At 33.9% G+C, this 18249-nt stretch overlaps 1 protein-coding gene across 1 annotated transcript in view; it reads left to right on the top strand.

Moving 5' to 3' along the window:
* Positions 1-18249, top strand: part of LOC117169112 (diuretic hormone class 2) — a 264954-nt gene that overhangs the window by 25037 nt on the left and 221668 nt on the right. Inside the window, exon 2 of the mRNA XM_033355271.1 lies at positions 14635-14733. Within this exon, the coding sequence (XP_033211162.1) occupies positions 14635-14733 (99 nt within the window). The remainder of the gene's footprint in view (positions 1-14634; positions 14734-18249) is intronic.

Raw genomic sequence — 18249 nt, 5'->3', positions numbered from 1 at the left:
GGTGTCTAAAAAGTCACGGGACGGTTGATTATTTCCTCAGGTAAAATATTTTTCAAAAAAGTGAAAGTCATTCCTAAAGTAAATTTCAACGAGGAATTCAATAGTGACCTTCATTTTGACCGTGATGTTGACCTTCATGGTTTTTTGAAGGTCCACTTTTTTTAACCGAAACCCCCTTTTTTACATCTGCAATCGATAGAGCGGAAAATTCGACGTTCAAGTACGTAACCAATTCATAGGTCAATTGTAACGATCAAGGTCAGTTAAAGGTTATTTGAAATTTATAAAGTTTTCCGTTATACAGACCTATACCGTTTTTCGACACCTTAGTCAATACCTAAGGCGATACTATAAGTCCTATACCGTTTTTCCATACGAATATCACGAATCGAATCTAAATTTACGTATAAAAAGTACATAATTACTATTTTTCGCTAGAGATTATTATGGCGCAAGCTAAACTTTCGGAACGAGAGGCGGTATTTGTATTAATGATGCGTTGTTGGGGAGATCAAGTGCGATCTTATGATCAAGTTCGTTTGCTTTTTTATCGCACTTTTCGTAATTGAAAATGGTTAAATCCTATCTCAAAATCAACAATTGAAAGAACTGTAAGACGCTTTATGAATCATGAACCTATCAAGGACCTTCAGAGAACTGGTCGGCCAAAATCTGCAGGATTTGAGGAGATGCAGATGGACATAGCCCAAGCATTTGTTGAAACCCCACATCTTAGTTTACGTCGAACTAGTGATGAGCGTGACATTGCTCCCGAGACAGTACGAAATATTTTAAAAAGCATTAATTTCGATCCTTACAAAGTTCATCTGGTACAAGAGTTCAATGAAGACGATCCTGATCGTCGGGTTGAATTTTGTGAAATTATGATGGACAGAATTGATAGAGATCCACTTTTCTTGTACAATACAGTATTTTCAGATGAATTTACTTTCACTTTAAAAGGTGAAGTTAAAAAGCAAAATTGTAGATATTGGTCCGACGCAAATCCTGATTGGATGTTGGAGAGTCGGGCACAATATCCACAACAGATTAATGTTTGGGATGGTTCCTTAAATAATACATTGATAGGCCCTTTCTTCATTGATGGTAATCTCAATGCCCGTGCATATGAAGAGCTTCTCAGAAACCAAATTGTACCAAGAATAAGGTAAACTACTGGCGATAATTTTAAAAATATTTGGTTCCAGCAGGACGGAGAAGCGACTCATTATGGTAGGGAGGATCGAGCATATTTGGATACTCAGTTCCCTCAAATGTGGATTGGAAGAAGGGGTGAAATCGAGTGGCCTGCTAGATCTCCTGCTCTGACGGCTCTTGACTATTTTCTCTGTGGTTATTTAAAGAGCAAAGTATACTCAACGCAACCGCAAAGTTTAGACGAATTGCAGAATAGGATTCTGCAACAGGCTAGTTTGATTGATAGGGAGATAATTCGAAATTCTGTAACTCATTTTTACAATCGCATAGCTTTTTGTCAAGAAGCTCAAGGTATTCAGTTGGAACATCTTCACTGAAGCGTGAGAGGCAAGGGGACTCACGCTAATCAAGCACCCCAAAGGGAACAGAATTTAGTACGTCCACGTCGTTGTTCCTGGGTAATGCTAAACGTAAACGTAAAATGCTTGGAAAAAACCTTCAAAAACCCATGAAGGTCAACTTCAAGGTGAAAATGAATGTCGCCCTTGAACTCCTCGTTGAAATTTACTTTAGGAATTCACTTCAGAACTTTTTTGAAAAATATTTTACCTGAGGAAATATTCAACCGTCCCGGGACTTTTTAGATACCCTGTATAAGAGGTTCACTCTTTATTTTATCGCCGACTGGTAGGCAATCACCCAGTGGGTTAGAAGTGTAAAAAGAATAAGATGGATTTTAAGCTGCATCATTTGGGATTGTGTGGAAAGTGCCTTTCGAACGAGTATAAGAACTGGGTCAATATTGCACTTAATTCATAGTTTTAAATACATTTTTGGATGACTGCAAACGCATCGTCATTCTGAGAATTAAAAACACAATAAATAGTTTGGGTAATATAAAGTTTTGTGTTGGATTTACTGGGGCTTTTAAGGAAAGAGTGGGCAGTGAAGAAAAAATAGAGGAAAAAGTGTTGGTACTAAAAATGACCCCATTTTGAAACCTCAAACATTGGTGGATGGTTTGAAGAAAAAGTCAGAGAACATATTCACTGAACATTTTTTGGGCGAGCTGCTCGCCCACGTGGTAGAGCTGCAGGGCCAAATGCGTCGCGCGCTGCTCGCCTGCAACTTGGTATACATTCTCTCTCTGATTGGGCACGCTGTGTTCCCACATTGGAACAGCTGTAGTCCCAACAGTATTTGTACAGTAACGTTCCCTTTCGTCGGGAGCACGGAATCACCAGGCTGATTTTCGCGCGGTGTTATACAGTTATAGTTTATACTCGTGGGGTAATTTCATTCTCTTTTGGGGGGCTGCTGCGTTCCCAACATACAGGAAAGGATCTGCTCGCATTATGGGTACTATAGCTTACTTAATTGTGGTCTGGCTGCTGCACCAATCTTCGTGGTAGCGCTGCGTTGCCGCTAAGAAGACAGCTGCTTGCCCACATTTTTGTAAGTGTTCAAGCTAAAATTGATAAGCTAGAAATAACAGATTCGGGTTGGAGTTTGATAGAAATCGTAAACTTAAGGGTTAATATTGATAGATACGCACATTTTCAGGTTGGGTCTTCAACTTTCATTGCATTACCTGATTTTATACAAAAAATGAACAGGTTGTGTATAAATGTATATGGATTTGAATTTGACGAATTTAGTAAGAAACAGGAAATTGTTCCAATTTTTTTAAGCCACGAAAAATCTACCAGTCACCTTACTATAATTGAAAATACTAAATTTTAGTCCGATATAGAATTCTCTCATTTTGCTTTAATAAAAAATCTATCTAGACAAGTGAAATCACAAATAACAAAAGCAAATTGCTCCACATACTTTTTTAAAAGGTGTTTGTGTCACTTTAAATTTGAGAAATATTTTGAAAAAAATACAGTTACGTTTTATAATCTTAATGACAATTTCACACTTATACTTCCCACAGAAGAGGATACCTTTTTAAAATTTAAAAATTATAAATATAAAGAGAGGGTTCAATTTGAAGTATATTCTGATATAAAGTCTTTGTTAGAGCCTGTTACCAATAATCAAGAAAATGTTTATCAGAATTATACACCTTCAAGTGTTGCTTATTACACAAAATGCAGTTTTGATCATTCACAATCTGAACCTCAAGTTTATTTTGGAAAGCACTGCATCACTTGTTTTGTCAATGATTTGAAAAAGTTAGCTGAGAAAGTAGATTCTGATCTTGAAAATCCAGTGCCAATGGAACTCTTAATATTAAAGCAAGAGCATGATTTTCAAAACGCAAAAGTTTGTCATATTTTCGAATAATATTTTAACAAAAATGATGTTCAATATCGTGATCACGATCATTTCACAGGTAAATATCATACCCCTAGTCATCATAGGTTTCACATGAATTACCAAGATACACATGTAATTCCTATAGTATCTTATAATCGATCTGTCTACGACTCTCATTTTTATTAAAGAATTGACAACAAGCTTTGAAGGTGATATCTCATTATGAAGATTTCTACCAGTAAAGGAGGAATTTTATTCTAAATTATATGATGAGGGTATCTCAGATGAAGATTCTAATCATGCCTGCAGGGTTTGAAAAAAAATTAATTAAAAAAGTTAGGAAAATAATCAGATTTATATTTAAAAAATTATGTTTTTCTTTTAGCAGATACTTTGAAAGTGTTAGGTGTCGTTGTAATAAAACTTATAATTTAGACCCATTGCATTATTATACAGCACCTGGCCTTTCCTTTGATGCTATGTTAAAATGTACTGGAATTGAACTCGATTTATTATCAGATGTAGAAATGTTATTACTTATTGAAAGTTCCAGCAGAGGTGGTATGTCTCAGTGTTTCAATAATGCGAAAGAAAATAAATAATAGATTCATGGGGTTAAATTTTAATCCATTGGAACCAGAATCTTACATCACTCATTTTGATATTAAAAATCAATACGGCAAAGCTATGAATCAATATTTACCCTACAGTGATTTTAAATGGTTTGCCAATTTTGAAAACGAGCCCAATTTCTTCATCATTGCCGATTAATAATTAATTCCGAAATTAATAATTAATTAATTAATCCAGCGTTTTTAAAAATTTGCTTCTACTAGAATCCATGAAAACGTAATTTTCCATTAAACTTGTAAGGGCCAAAATTTTGTTTTTATCAATCTCAACGGCATTGAATTCGTATCTTGCCTCTTCAAATAAATGACATATTCCACATTTAACTAAAACAGTATTAGTAGCTGGATTTCCATTAGTTTTACTTAATCTTTCTTGAATGTGAAGTGAACTCCTGCTTGGTAACACACAATGATCTTGATTTTGAACGGAAATTAGCATTTCATCACTGTTTTTAAGGGTTGCGGAGGCGTAGGGTTGATGTGCATGTACTAAACAATGAGCAAGAGATTCTTCGAAAAGATGCAAGCAAAAAAAATCTAAACTTTTTCATTCTCTTCTTTTTGTGAGTGGCGTGACCTAGAAACCCAGCCTTGTCAGCAGCAGCACGTTTTGAGGTGTTATCCGTTTGACAGCTAGTTGTCTGAGTGTTATGATTTCTCCACAAAATTTAACCAAATGTCCGTCTTGATCAACTATAAGGAGTTATATATGCTCTATTGTTTTGATGGTGATCGGCAAGTAAATGATGTACGATGGGACTTCCACTATCTTATATCCTGGTGGTACAACGAGAAAAAAATCATGAACAGTGTGCACTTTTTGACCATTGATGTACGCTTCTGCAATTATGTTACATTCAAATCTAAGAGCATTTATTTTAATTATGGATACTGGTTAATCAGGTTCATGATGTTCATTAGGTTCCAATATTGTTGGTGTAAATGTTAAAAAACGTGCAATTGATTCTAATTTTTCAAAATATATATATTGACTGCAATATATTTCATTCCGCAATGTATTGTTGTAAGGCTTGGGATAAATTTCAATAACCCTTTTCACTTAAATATTATGTAGATAGCGCTGTATATGACCTACTTCATAACTCCCTGTGGGTATTTCGATTATTTCTATACCCACCTAGAATTTTTTGTTAACCAATGTCTACACTGGCAATTGAGTTAAAGGTTAGAAATTCAACAAGACTAAGAGCGTAATTTTTGTATGGAGACAACTCAATTGGAGGAAAATACTGCTTTTCAATTGAAAAAGTGCGCGATAATGTTAGCGTCAGTGAACTATCCATGATGACGGCTAGTCTTTGACTGACTTGAAATTATAAATCTCTAGATTTATATAGATTATACATGCTTTGAGATTTTAATTGATTACATTAAAATTTAAGACATAAATGTCCACATACAAATGTACCATAACTTTGATACCTTTCATTATTATATTTTACGCTACCAACACCTAGATACTTAAAGAGATTTAAAGATGGCCTGAGGTTACCAAAGCTATCAAAAATAAATAATTTTATTGTTGAACTTTTTAGACGCAACCCAATGAGTTTCTTAATTTTTTGTAACATCAAGGTTAATAATAGCACTTGCATATTTATCTGGCCCACCGTCTGGTAACCCATTACGCATAAAAACACCTCAACAATCTTTAATTTTCCCCACAGAGATGGCTTCCATTGCTTTATTATAACGCCTTCTTCCTTCAAGCTGTCGTTTTGCAGCATTTGAATCATTAAGACCTTCAGCTATTTCCGCAGCTCCACCAGCTAGCGCACCAGTAGCACTTAGACCACCAAAGATGGGTATAAGAAAGGGTATAAAAACACCCACTTTCTATGAAGCTGGTAAAATTCGAGGTTTCTGTACATGTCTTTTTCCGCCAGTTTTTTTACGGCTGCACGTGCTCTGTGCACAACCTCTGAGAGCAGATTTAATGATAGTTCAAGCATCATTACTTGGCATCATTGCTTTTTTTAGCTGCTATCACTATTTTTTTAGTGTGGTATTAGACCTTTTAATTTTGAGATCCATACCGAAATTTGATATATTTTTCATTGCACTAGCTATTATTCCCCAAGCCGCTGCTATCGTGCTCCTTACAAGCAGCGTCAATAGGGTTAATTCCAGGATCACCTGGAGCAATTCGTTTTTCCAATTTCGTGCCTGGTCCACAGTACTGGTATCCAGACAAATGTTACTTTACAGGAAGATTATTAATGGTTTTATTCATCAGACCTCAGCCACGTCTTGCTACTTTCGAGAATCGCTTACGACTGACTATAGGTTTGTCTCCGTAAACAATCATATCTGTTTGAGAGATACTTTCAGACTAAAGAGTGAAACTACATAAACCTGACATTTGTTAAACCTGACATTTGGCACGGACATTTTTTACCAAACAGCGTACGAGCAATATTTTGTGGACCTTCCAACTGTGGAAAAATAAATGCTTTGTTTGCTCTATTAATACACCTAAATGGATTGAGATTTAAAAATGCTTACGCTTACTCTAAATCTTTAAATCAACCAAAATAGAAATTCTTAGAAACAGTTCTTCACTTGATAGCTGGCGTTGAATACTATCCTTCTAATGAGCAAGATGATGTTATAATACCAAGTAAAGCTAATTAAAAGTCAGTGTTTGTATTTGATGATGTAGCTTGTGAAAAGCAAGCTAATATAAAAGCATTTTTTTAATGGGTAGGTACCAGTACGTTCACTATTTCTATTTGAGCCAGACATATGCTCGTATTCCTAAACATCTTATACATGAAAATGTTAATTTGCTTGTATTGTTTAAATAAGATGAGATGAATCTGAAGCATATATATGATGATCATGTGAATAGTAACATGCCTTGTTCACAATTTCAAAAGGTGTGTTCAGCTTGCTGGTATGATAAGAATGGATTTGTTGTAATCGATAAGGATATGACTCTAAATCAAGGTCGATGTATAAAAGGTTTTGAGTGTTTTGTTATTCTGGAAAGGCAATAAATATAAATCGAATGACTACATAGAGACAGTTGCACTTTGAACACTACGGCATTAACATGTCTACACGTGAGGAGGGCTTTCATAATCAAAAACATATTTTGAATAAACATGCTCAAGTTAGTGAAGGGATTCGACGAGACCATAGATTACTAAAATTGGTAAAGAAACCTTTGATCAGGCATTAACTGATACCTTTGAGCCCATCATTATACCACTTGAGAAAATAGCTTTGTTTTGAAATTGTCGAAAGAATTGATCCAATCGGAAATGAAGTCAAGAATAAAATGAAATGAAGAGTGAATCTGAAGACGAATTTCGGGAAGAGTTTCAAAATGAATGTGAAGAGCAATATGATCAAGATGATGAAACGTCATTCTGATCAGCATACGATTCTGAGACTTTAGGGGATTTAGAAACATAAGCACGCTTTTTATCAAATGATATAGCAATTGATTATCTTTAGAAGTTGGGAGAGTGTAGGAGAGATATAGATAATGTTTATAGTGGGTTTTCTTGAACGTTTGTTTAAAAAGATACCAAACAGTACTGTTATAAATAATGAAGACCTTGAGAATTATAAAAAATATTGCAATTTGAAAAAATTTACATCGAAATAATTATAAAGTAGATGGGGAATTTCATGCTAATAAATATTTCAAATACACAAATTTTATTTAAAAAAAACTAATTCTCCTTCGCCTTTTGAAAACTAACAAGACACCAATTGAAAAGCGCTCTTCATTGGGTAAAGGTTTAATTTCAAAATATATGATTGGCACAGAGGCTAATAAATTAGACTATATTTATTGGTGCGATCTAAATAAATTGGTTGATACATTACGTTTACTTTTAGCATCTCAAGCAGGTGGATATCCAAGTCATACAAATGAAATTATGTCAATTATTGACGAATTATAAGAGGCTGGAATTTATTCCTAATGAATTCTTTGTCAATATTTCGGTCAGTTTTTGGCAAGTCAGGGTCCACAAGGATTTAAATAAAAATTCACCACCGATGGGCATTATGAGTTCAGAAAGAAGATTTCGTATAGTGTAGCTAGTAAGTAGATAGGCAGGGAGAGTTCTGAACACAAATTTTCCGTACGATTAGCAAACTGGCTACTAGAGCGCAGAAGGCTGTGAGATGGGTTTCGCTCCTTATTTTGACGTACGAATCACAGTGTTGTATCCGATTCCCACTATCGATGTTAAAAATCAATCATTGAGTCCAGAACAGACAGTATCGAAGACAGTCCAGAAGACAGTATCGAGTGAGGGTCATCGTATTCGAAGCTTTTTGGAAATACCATAAATCATATGTCACCTTGTCGCCTTGTCACCTTGAAAGACTCATTTCACACCATACGTTGATCAATTCCCTCTTGCACGCTAAAACAAATAACCCTGAAATTTCTTCTAGAAGCTTCCTAAGTCAATCAACTCACCAAATTTTTACATTTATCCTGAAAAATATTTACCGCCATTGATTAATTCTGAGAAATCTGTCTTGTACACTAAACATATGTGATATCAGCTATCCCCGGATTTGAGGGTTTTTTGTCCCAAAATAATATAATTTATATTACATTGAAAATTGTCAAGATATGCTATCACCTCAGTGATTTTCATTGTTGCGCACTGACACCATATAAGTCAGAGATGAAATTAGATCTATTTGTTAATATAAATAAGAAGGTGTTGATAATGTATGTAGGTCATAACTTATAAGACTTTTAAGAAGATTTTGATGGACATACGATTGCGAGGATTTATTCCTATTAACAAATGGATACATTTTTTTATTCAAAGATAATTTTGTGAAATCTGTAAGATTGCAGAAGGCCTTGCGATTAAGCGTCTCGAACAATATCAACAGATAATTGAGAGGTCCTGTTAGGTACAGTTGATAAATGTAACACATTTAGAATTTTATAAAGACACAGCTAGGATTTTAAATAAACTATTTGAGATGAAGTACATATGATTTGAAAGCTCTTATTAGAATTTATAAAATAAATCAGCTAGATAAATATCACATTAGACTGAGAAACGTTGAAATCTCTTTTACATAATGGAGTAAGCGGTTGAAAAGATTCAATTTACTTACTTGACACATTAAAACAAAGCGTGATAAATGATAAAATAAGTTTAGCATTAAGACAATATAATGAAAGGAAACTGTGAATAAAATATTAATAAAATGGTACGCTGATAACGTGAACCGCAACTTTCTTGAACACTTAAATCAACATTTAGTAAAATAGAAATTAAAACATACAAAAATTAATATAGTAGTTTATAGAAAAATGAGAAAGGTATATTGCTTCCTAGCTGACTAATTTAATTCAAAGGACAAACATTTTTTCTATAATTTTAGAACATTATGCCAAAGAGGGAGACATTTCTTCATAGATACATACAGTAAAATTATATGTAGCATACATAAGCTAGAGAGAGACGGAGAGAGAAAGTGGTATGCATTAAAAAAATGTTTTGATTAAATTTATCATGAATGATACAAATAAATTCCGCAGTATTAAAATTTAATGCATGGAATCTGTGAATCAAACATTAGAAAAAAATGATACAGTGACGACATGAACATCTACCTTCCGTTACACTTAAATAAAAATTGAGTGATATAGAATATTTAAAAAATACCAAAATTAATATAGTATATAGAAATCGAGGATGATATATTGCTTTCTAGCTAACTAATTCAATTCAGAGACCATAATAAACCTATCGTACTGATACTCTACAGTTATAATGGCCAATGCTATTTTTGCAGAATATTCTTAATGGCGTCATCAAATTAGTACTGCGTAATTTCTGAAGAGAATTTTTTCCAGAAACAATTTTTAAGTTATTTTCAATGATGCATAACATTTTTTGACGCTAAAAAAAATATATATTTCAAGAGCGTTCAGATGTGTCGATTATAACTGAAAAACTTCTAGAAAATTACGGAAAAAATGGAGATATATTAATATGAACTATTGATTACGTATATTAAAATATGCTATTATATTTAACAGCTGGAAATCTTGTTTCTTTCCTAGAGCCAACATTTTTGAAACTGTAGTTAAATAAATCCATTTGAAGGGGTAAGGATTTCTGGTTAACGGAAAATTGGATATATAGTTGATTCAACTATTCAACTGAGTAAAAACAACTTTGTTTCACTAAGACGGGAATCTGGATTAACAAAGATTACCATAGAGTACGCCATCATCAGATAGGCAGATAGTGCTTCTAGTTTAAATAGAAGAAGAAGAGGGGGAGCAGGAGGAGGAGAAGGAGGAGGTTAATAAGGAAAAGAAGGATTCGATAATGATGTAGTTAAGTGGGTACTGAAAATATTAAATTCAGATGTAAAAATGAAATAGCACATCGGTTTCCAAACAACATAAAAAATTAAAGAATCTGTAGGTTATATCTTGTTTCTGTGTACTGGTGTATATCCACTCACGCTGCTGCATTCTCCTCTCAGCTTGATAAATCATCATCGTCAAATAATATTGACTTTATTTATGTCTTAAATCAACATTTAATAATAAGGAAATCAAATTTAATAATAGTAATGTTTATACTTAAGTATGAATGATATTAAAATCTGCTCTTATTTTATAGTTGCAAATAATTATTTTCTTCGAAGCCACATTTAATTGTAGTAAAAGAAATCCAGTTAAACAGATAGGGATTTCTAATTATTAGAATCGTAAACATATTTTTGACTCCACTATGTTAACTTCGTAAACGAAAATTTAGTTTAATTAACGAGAGATCTTTGGTTAATAATAAATATGATAGAGTGCATCACTATCAGTTTCGATGCTTTTCATATAGTTGTAGGCAAATCTCTCCTGTGGAATCTTGAATTATTCTAAAACAAGTTAAATAAACTTTCAAAATGTATGTACAATAAGGAGAAAAGAATAGAAAAGGAGGAGGAGGAAGAAGAATAAGAGAATTAGGACGAAGAGAAGAAGAAGAAGAAGAAGGAGGGTAGAGAAGTATAATGTAGTACAATCAAATCATCGAAGTGTTAGTCTCAATGATTACAAAATTAGACTTTCACTTAAAAAGATACTTAGGAATTTCAGAAGTTTTCAAGTATTCAAGGAGTCGTAAATATCTCTAAATCTCAATCAATTTTTTCTGAAATGTTGTGAAATCGAGGATAATAAAACTATATTTATTCAAAACATTTTCCAGATACTTTTTGAGCATATCTAAAATTTTTAAAAACCTTGTTTAATTTTATCATGAATATTAGGCAAATTATATTTATATAACCTTACAGCAAACAAAGAAAATTTGAAATTATATATTCGAAATATTTATTTTGTCTTAAAAATTATTTTTCCCTTCAAATTATACTGTCACGTCACAGCGATTCGAGATTGCGGTGGTAATATATTAAGAAAAATGTACTCTTGTTAGATTGGAAATATTTGTTCTTGAACTCTCGAGCGGCAAAGAGATCAAGTATGTGGGAACTTGCTTGGTCTAAAGAGTTGAAACTCACCTTGCTTACATTTTGTATATGATGAAGGAAGCAGGATTTGGGCAATAAATTGGGAAAATATAAAGGTAAATTCGGTTAACACAATAATTATTTACTTACTAATACATGAGTTGCCTGCTGGTGGTATACAATTTTCCTTCATCAGGGGGGCCGCTTTCACAGTACGTAACAGTCAAGGAATTCAAACAATTAACCCGAAAACGCGTTTTCAGCTCGGTTGAGACTGCTGAATTCGAATAGTTAGTGCCTGACTTTCGCGTAGTGTCTTAGGACGTCCCCGACAAATTTTATGTTATAACCGAGCTTGTCAAAATAGAACTGAAGTCCTGGTACTACGGAAAATCGGTAATCACTCCCTGTGACGTCAGAGTCTTCCACCCCACTCGAGGGAAACTGGCTTAAGAGGGATGGGGTTATAAAGTGGAGGTGGAAGGAAGGAAGGGTGGAAAAATTTGAGGATAACAATTTAGAAGAAGAGCCAGATGTCGAGATTTAGGAAACGTTGAGTGAGAAAAGCTTATTGTCCGTTATTGAGATATTTGTAGAGGAAAATCACCAAGGGATACTTTTCGAGGTTTTGGGAGCTGATGGGGATTGAGTTTGTACGTATGTTGGGAAAGAAAAATTGAGAACCAGGTTTGGTCATGATTTTATAAAAAAAACTTTTGGCTAAACAAAAACTGAATTGTACAAATATATCAGGAAAGCTTGGTACTTTGTATGTATGTAAATAAATGTTTTTTTGTCATATAGTATGTGCCTAATCGATTATCTCTTTGCTCTTTTATGCAAAAGAATATTGGGTTTACTCATTCCGGCTAAGATTCTATATACTTCTGTCTTTATTATGTGTCTGTTTATAATCCCACGTAAACATATTTCTGGGTTATGTACATATTATTATGTCTCTGTTTTAATCGCATATAAGTAACAATATACGTGTGTTTATTATATGAAGGTTTTTTTTTTATAAAATAAAATAAAATTGTGTGAAAATTGAAAATTTTTTAAATTTCAACACATTCCTTTCCAACCTGAATAGTAAGTAAGATTAGGATAATAAATTTGCGTTGAAATTAGTTCTCGCTTTTTCCAATTCAATCAGTTACATCCTGTGTTCATAGGCAAACTATTCTCTTTCTTTATCAATCATTCCTTCAAATTTTTTAGACACGTGCCTACTTTTCCATTTCGCATATTTACTATCTTCTCGTTTTCTATTTTTTCTATAACTTCTCTTAATCCAACCCCCCCCCCCCCCCCCCAATGCCCATTTTCAATTTATTTTTCACCTTTATTTCCTTCGTACACCCACCGCGCTTTGTATCTCCACGTTTTTATGTCGTGATCACTGGAAATTGTTTAGAGCTTCTCTCATATCACACTTCCAGTTCCACCATCAGCTTTCTTACTCTTTCTTCTGCCAGAATATAGTCTATTGCGGTATCCACAATACCCGCGTATTTAAATTCCCTTTCTTGCTTCTATCTGCTATTGTCGTTACAAATAAACCATCCCGCCTCGCCCAATAAGTCCAGTAGCCGCCTAAGGCTCTCCTTTTCTGTATCCCACACTTCTCCGCCTTGTTCCCAGTCCACGTATGCAGGTCCCCCTATCAACACCAGCTCTTTCTACATCTTCTTTCACCATTTCCGTATTTTCTACCACCCTCTATCTACTCCTATTCACCTGTAAACGCATACAACATCCACAACCACTTTTGCTACTTTTTTTTTCTTCTCACCATTGTCCCGTTCTGTTCTTCCATATACTCTCCTTATCTTCTTCTAACACAATTTCTTTTATCAACTTTGGCACCATGCTCCTAATTCCTCTCCCTTTCTCATCACATTCCTCTAATCTTTCTCATCCTTCCAAGTTTCACTCATCATTATTGCGTCCCATTTTTTCGATTCCCCCCAGAAACCTTTATCCTTATTTTTTGATCTTGAAACATGTCAGAACTCCACTTATACGTGTCTATCCTCACATCCAGTCCTTGTTATTAGCCCTTATTTTTTATTTTGTGAACCCCGACGCGTTTCCTTCTTTCTCATTTTCCTGTTCCTTTTCCTCTTTTCCTTGCTTTGTTTGTTAAGCTCTCAATTCTTTTATTTCTTAGTCACAAATCCAAATCTCTCCGTTTACAGAAATTTTCTTTCACCCTATTATTACCCTGCTACCGTTCCTTCTTTCCTCGCATACCCTTCGCTCAATCAAGTATTGTCTTTTCATCCCTGCCAGGTCAGATTTTCTTCTATTCTCTTTGTTCTTTCTTTCAACAACTTCTTTTGGCCCATTATTTCATACCTATCCACCTCACACCCTAATGTAATCAAAAAAATACTTTCCCTTCCGCCCTTCATTCCTTCTAATCTCTTTACCCCTTCCACCTTCATTTTTGCTCCTATATCTTTTAGTGCTCTCCTTCTATTCGCCTTTTGATCTCTGTTAATCTCTGCTGATTTTCAATCTTCTACCTTTTTACCAAAAATTTATCTTTTTCGGCTTTCCTGAAGCATTCCACATGTCTTCTCTTAAAATCCCGTAAACATTTCTTGAATCTTTCTCAGCAAACTCCCTTCACTATTCTCTGTTACCGGCGTTACCTCGTTAAAATAGATTTTTATAAAATTCACATTTTTCTTTCAAGTAGGGCTTATTACCATAGAACTTCAATAAGTTTCGCGGTATCACAATAAAAAGTTTTTATATTAATATTTTAAAAATGAAGGCGCTTTAGCAACAGCTAAAAAACATGCATGTAAGACATTTTCGCCAGTATACTAAGAAATAAATTTCCGATGTAATGTGTATTCTCATTTTAAAAGGAACACTTACATTTCTGTATTTAATATTTTTACTTATTTGAATTACAAGATTGCCCTACGATATAAATTTTCCTCTTATTCTATTCACATTTTTCTTATAAGTCGCACTTTCTGTTACTGTATAAGCTAATCTATCCCTAATCATATGTCTTTGAGTCAAAAAGTATTAATTAAAGTTCAAAAATATACATTTGCAGCACCAAGAAAATGTGGCAGCTCCTTGAAGAATACTACCCTAGAATAATAGGAGGAGTTTTTAAACGTTTCAAAAATATTCAACTGCAGAAATTGGATAAGTGAGTTTCAGATTACTTCTTTATAAGAATACTTATTTTCATATCACTGACTGATTTTTGGCATAAAGCTAGAAAAATCAGAAAACAAACCGTAATTTCAAAACGAAATCTTAAACAATCAAATGAGGCGTTTTCCCGAAGAACGACCTAAGATCAATTTGGCCTTTTCGAGAAAAAGCGATTTGAAAATTCAACAATGTACTACTGATCGTTAAATATAACCAACCAATTTTTTTTTAATCATTGCAGAACTACTAAAAATATGTGTTATATCTATAAAAATACAAGAATAAATTATTAGTAAGAGATATTTATTTATATAATTTTATTTTATGGTATAAACAAACAAATAAATGTTATCTTTCTATTTATTTATCAGAAAAAGTTATCAAAAATAATTAAAATAATTTATTTTCATAATCAGTTTCTAAATATAACTCATTACACACTGCATTTACGCAAGCTGCAAATATGTCTTCATAAAATTGTCTTTTAGTTGGTTTGAGAAAACGTAATTAAATCAAAAGATTATTCTTTTTAGGTTCATTGATACTAACTGGAGGTAATTTTTCAATAGCTAAGTTCCCTTAGTTGCAAACATCTGCCTTATTTGTTAAATAGGTGAAACATTAATTACTGACACTGTATTTATTTTAAGCAAACAAGACTTTAGTAGGCTTGAATATTAACTGAACGTACTTTTGAATTTTAAAAACAGAAATATTCGAAAAGAGATGCAGACATTTCAGCTATAAAAGGACTTGGGTTATTTCGTGCATGCATCCTTTATATTACATTTAAAAGATATATCGCTTTAAAAAAGTGAAAGACACGGCTGCACTGATTGACTCTCACGACTGAAGCACTGGAGCCGTGTCAGCTTAATCGAGCAGGACACTACGCGGGCGATAATATGGTAGCCGCGTGGTTTTAAACACTCAAAGTTTGCTCAAATATTTATTAAATGTTATGAAACTTAGTATATAAATATTTAGGGACCTTGCCTAGCTATTAACAAGTCCTCTCGAAAAACGGTCTAAGTCGCCTCAGTTTGTTCTTCGAGCGATCGCCTCAAATACTTCGGATCATAGTTAAATTATCTATCGTGAACACTTAAAAATAGTTTGTAACATTTATTCAAACACAATTAAATATTAATTCGTGCAAATTACAATTAATCGAAATGTCGGTTAGGAAGTCGAAACACGAGGCGAGCCGTTATTTAATCCTATATTTCAATTAAAAGAATCCGGTTCGACCATCCAGCTTCTCGCAAAACAAATATTCATACCATTTCCTGGGCTTTCTTCTCAGGTTAAAAAATTATCTTATATCGAGAATAGATTCTTCGGATATCCTTTGTTTTTCTCGCGAACGGATATTCTCGTTACGACAAAAAGAAAAACAGTGAAAGTACAACATAGCGGTAGAAATGCATGAGAACCGAGATTTACGAATCGAACTCGTCGCCTCATCAGTGTTGTCGTCGGGATTGCGTGGGCAGATATCGCAAGCTAAGCGAGTTCGCAGACCGGTTTCGTAGTTTAATAATTTCATTTTTTTTAGGAAAGCATCCCTTTATGCAATCGAGAATACATAATTAACCTAAAGTCCGAAAGCGGCGTAACCTTAATATTTGAACCTTTCTATAATAGTTTATTTCCAAGTACTGTGCCTTCTGTGGGTGGCAATAGTCTCTAAGATATTTTCGGTGTCATCTAGGCTAATTATAGCTTCCTTCAGTTCTTCGTGTGATATTTCTTTCGGAAGTTGTACTAATTTTTGTTCTAACTTCTCGAAGTCTTTTTATTAAAAATTTATTACGTAGGTTACATTTAGTACTACAATATAACGATTTATTAAAGGTACGGAAGTTTCCTTGTGTAGGAGGTAAGCTGACTGATTCCGTTTGTTTTTCGAGTATATTTTAAATAAACTAGCTTGGCAAGATTCGCTCTCAATTAACTTGACATTAGGTTGATTTCTTCTATATATTTTATATACATCTTTCTGTTTACATTTATTAATGATTTGTCTGTCAGTTGGTACTTAAGAGTCTCAGTAATTATTGATCATTTCATAGTCGGGGACTATTGACATGTGGACTTTATTTTGTTGTATCGGGATAAGAATTATTCTTTGGAAAGAACCTTCCTCTTTCTCAATTACTGGTATCTCCAGTATACTCCTATATGTACAAAGGTCTTGGAATACTGCTACGTAGCGGGTATTGATGTCTATAATGTGCTGGTAAATCTTTATTTTATGGTCAAAGTGGTAGCGCGTACTTTGAGTTGTTAGATGTTAAAACTAGGAGATGAAAGATCCTGTGCTTTTCGCCGTTTATCGAGTTGATCGCCGTTTCAATATCGTCGTTTGTTTCATCTAATATTATTGCTCCTAATACTAATTTTGAGTTAACAAAACTATCCTATCTTGCAGCTTTCAGTCCGTAAGTAATGTTTCCTACAAACTGTTTTTCGGCATTCAACCTGGCAGCGATCCAATTATGATATATTGATGAGGAGTCTAAGTTTGATTTGAGTTTTTTGTTTGATTTCACAGGATTCTAGCTATATTTCTTTATCTCTATAAATTGTGTCGAATTCGTTGTTGATTTATTTCATTTCGGATTTTCTCAATGTTTCAAACAGAGTTTTGCATATATCACTCACAAAATTCGATAATCCTCTTTTTTGACGTTGCTTGCCTAATAATGTGTGCAGGATACTGTTTTTACGATTTGGTTTGTTGTAGCGTGACCTAATAAATTGGACTTTATAAGAAGGTGTACATTTCTTGTTAAGAAACAGTTCTGACAGAGTAATGGTAATGTCGATGGCCCTAATGCGGTTTTCGGTGGATGTTATATTGATAGCTATAACCATCTTACACTTTTCATGAAGCAAGTGTGTTAGAGATATAGAATGCACAACTGTGATCGCTGCGCCATCCATGTGTGAGAGGGATTTTTCGTAACTCCAGTCAGTCTGAGATGATCGCTCGTCCATGTTAGATATAATAAACGACTGTTTTCACTACTCTGTGTGTCTATTTATTTAACAGGTTATGGGCCCAGGCAACCAGTTTGTAGAAAACGGAAATTTACACACAATCGGAGTCGTATAAAAAGTGAAAGTTTGAACCAAGCCAGCCTATAGTGCGAAAGTGCAAAAGTGTTCAAAATGGAGAGCGATTTGTTAAAAATAGCAAAACTGAAAAGTGTTGAAAATTGGAGTGTTTGGAAATTCCAGATTCGTGTAATTCTTCTGTCTCATGAAGTTTTTGAAGTTGTGGACGGAACAGTGACAAAACCAGCTGCTTTAGGAGATGAACCAACTGCACAGCAAAGAACAGACTATGCGAGAGATTTGAAAGCGTTCAATAAAAAGGACGGTGTTGCTCAAAAATTCATAGTAACGTCTATAGAAAGACAACCAATGACGCACATACTGAACTGCCAGTCAGCAAAAGAAATGTGGGATAAACTCCATGCTATCTACGAAAATCGATCAG

The sequence above is a fragment of the Belonocnema kinseyi genome, chromosome 3 (assembly GCF_010883055.1).
Source record: "Belonocnema kinseyi isolate 2016_QV_RU_SX_M_011 chromosome 3, B_treatae_v1, whole genome shotgun sequence".
NCBI lineage: Eukaryota > Metazoa > Arthropoda > Insecta > Hymenoptera > Cynipidae > Belonocnema > Belonocnema kinseyi.
The sequence above is the reverse complement of the archived record's forward strand: the minus strand, read 5'-3'. Positions and strand labels throughout refer to the sequence as shown.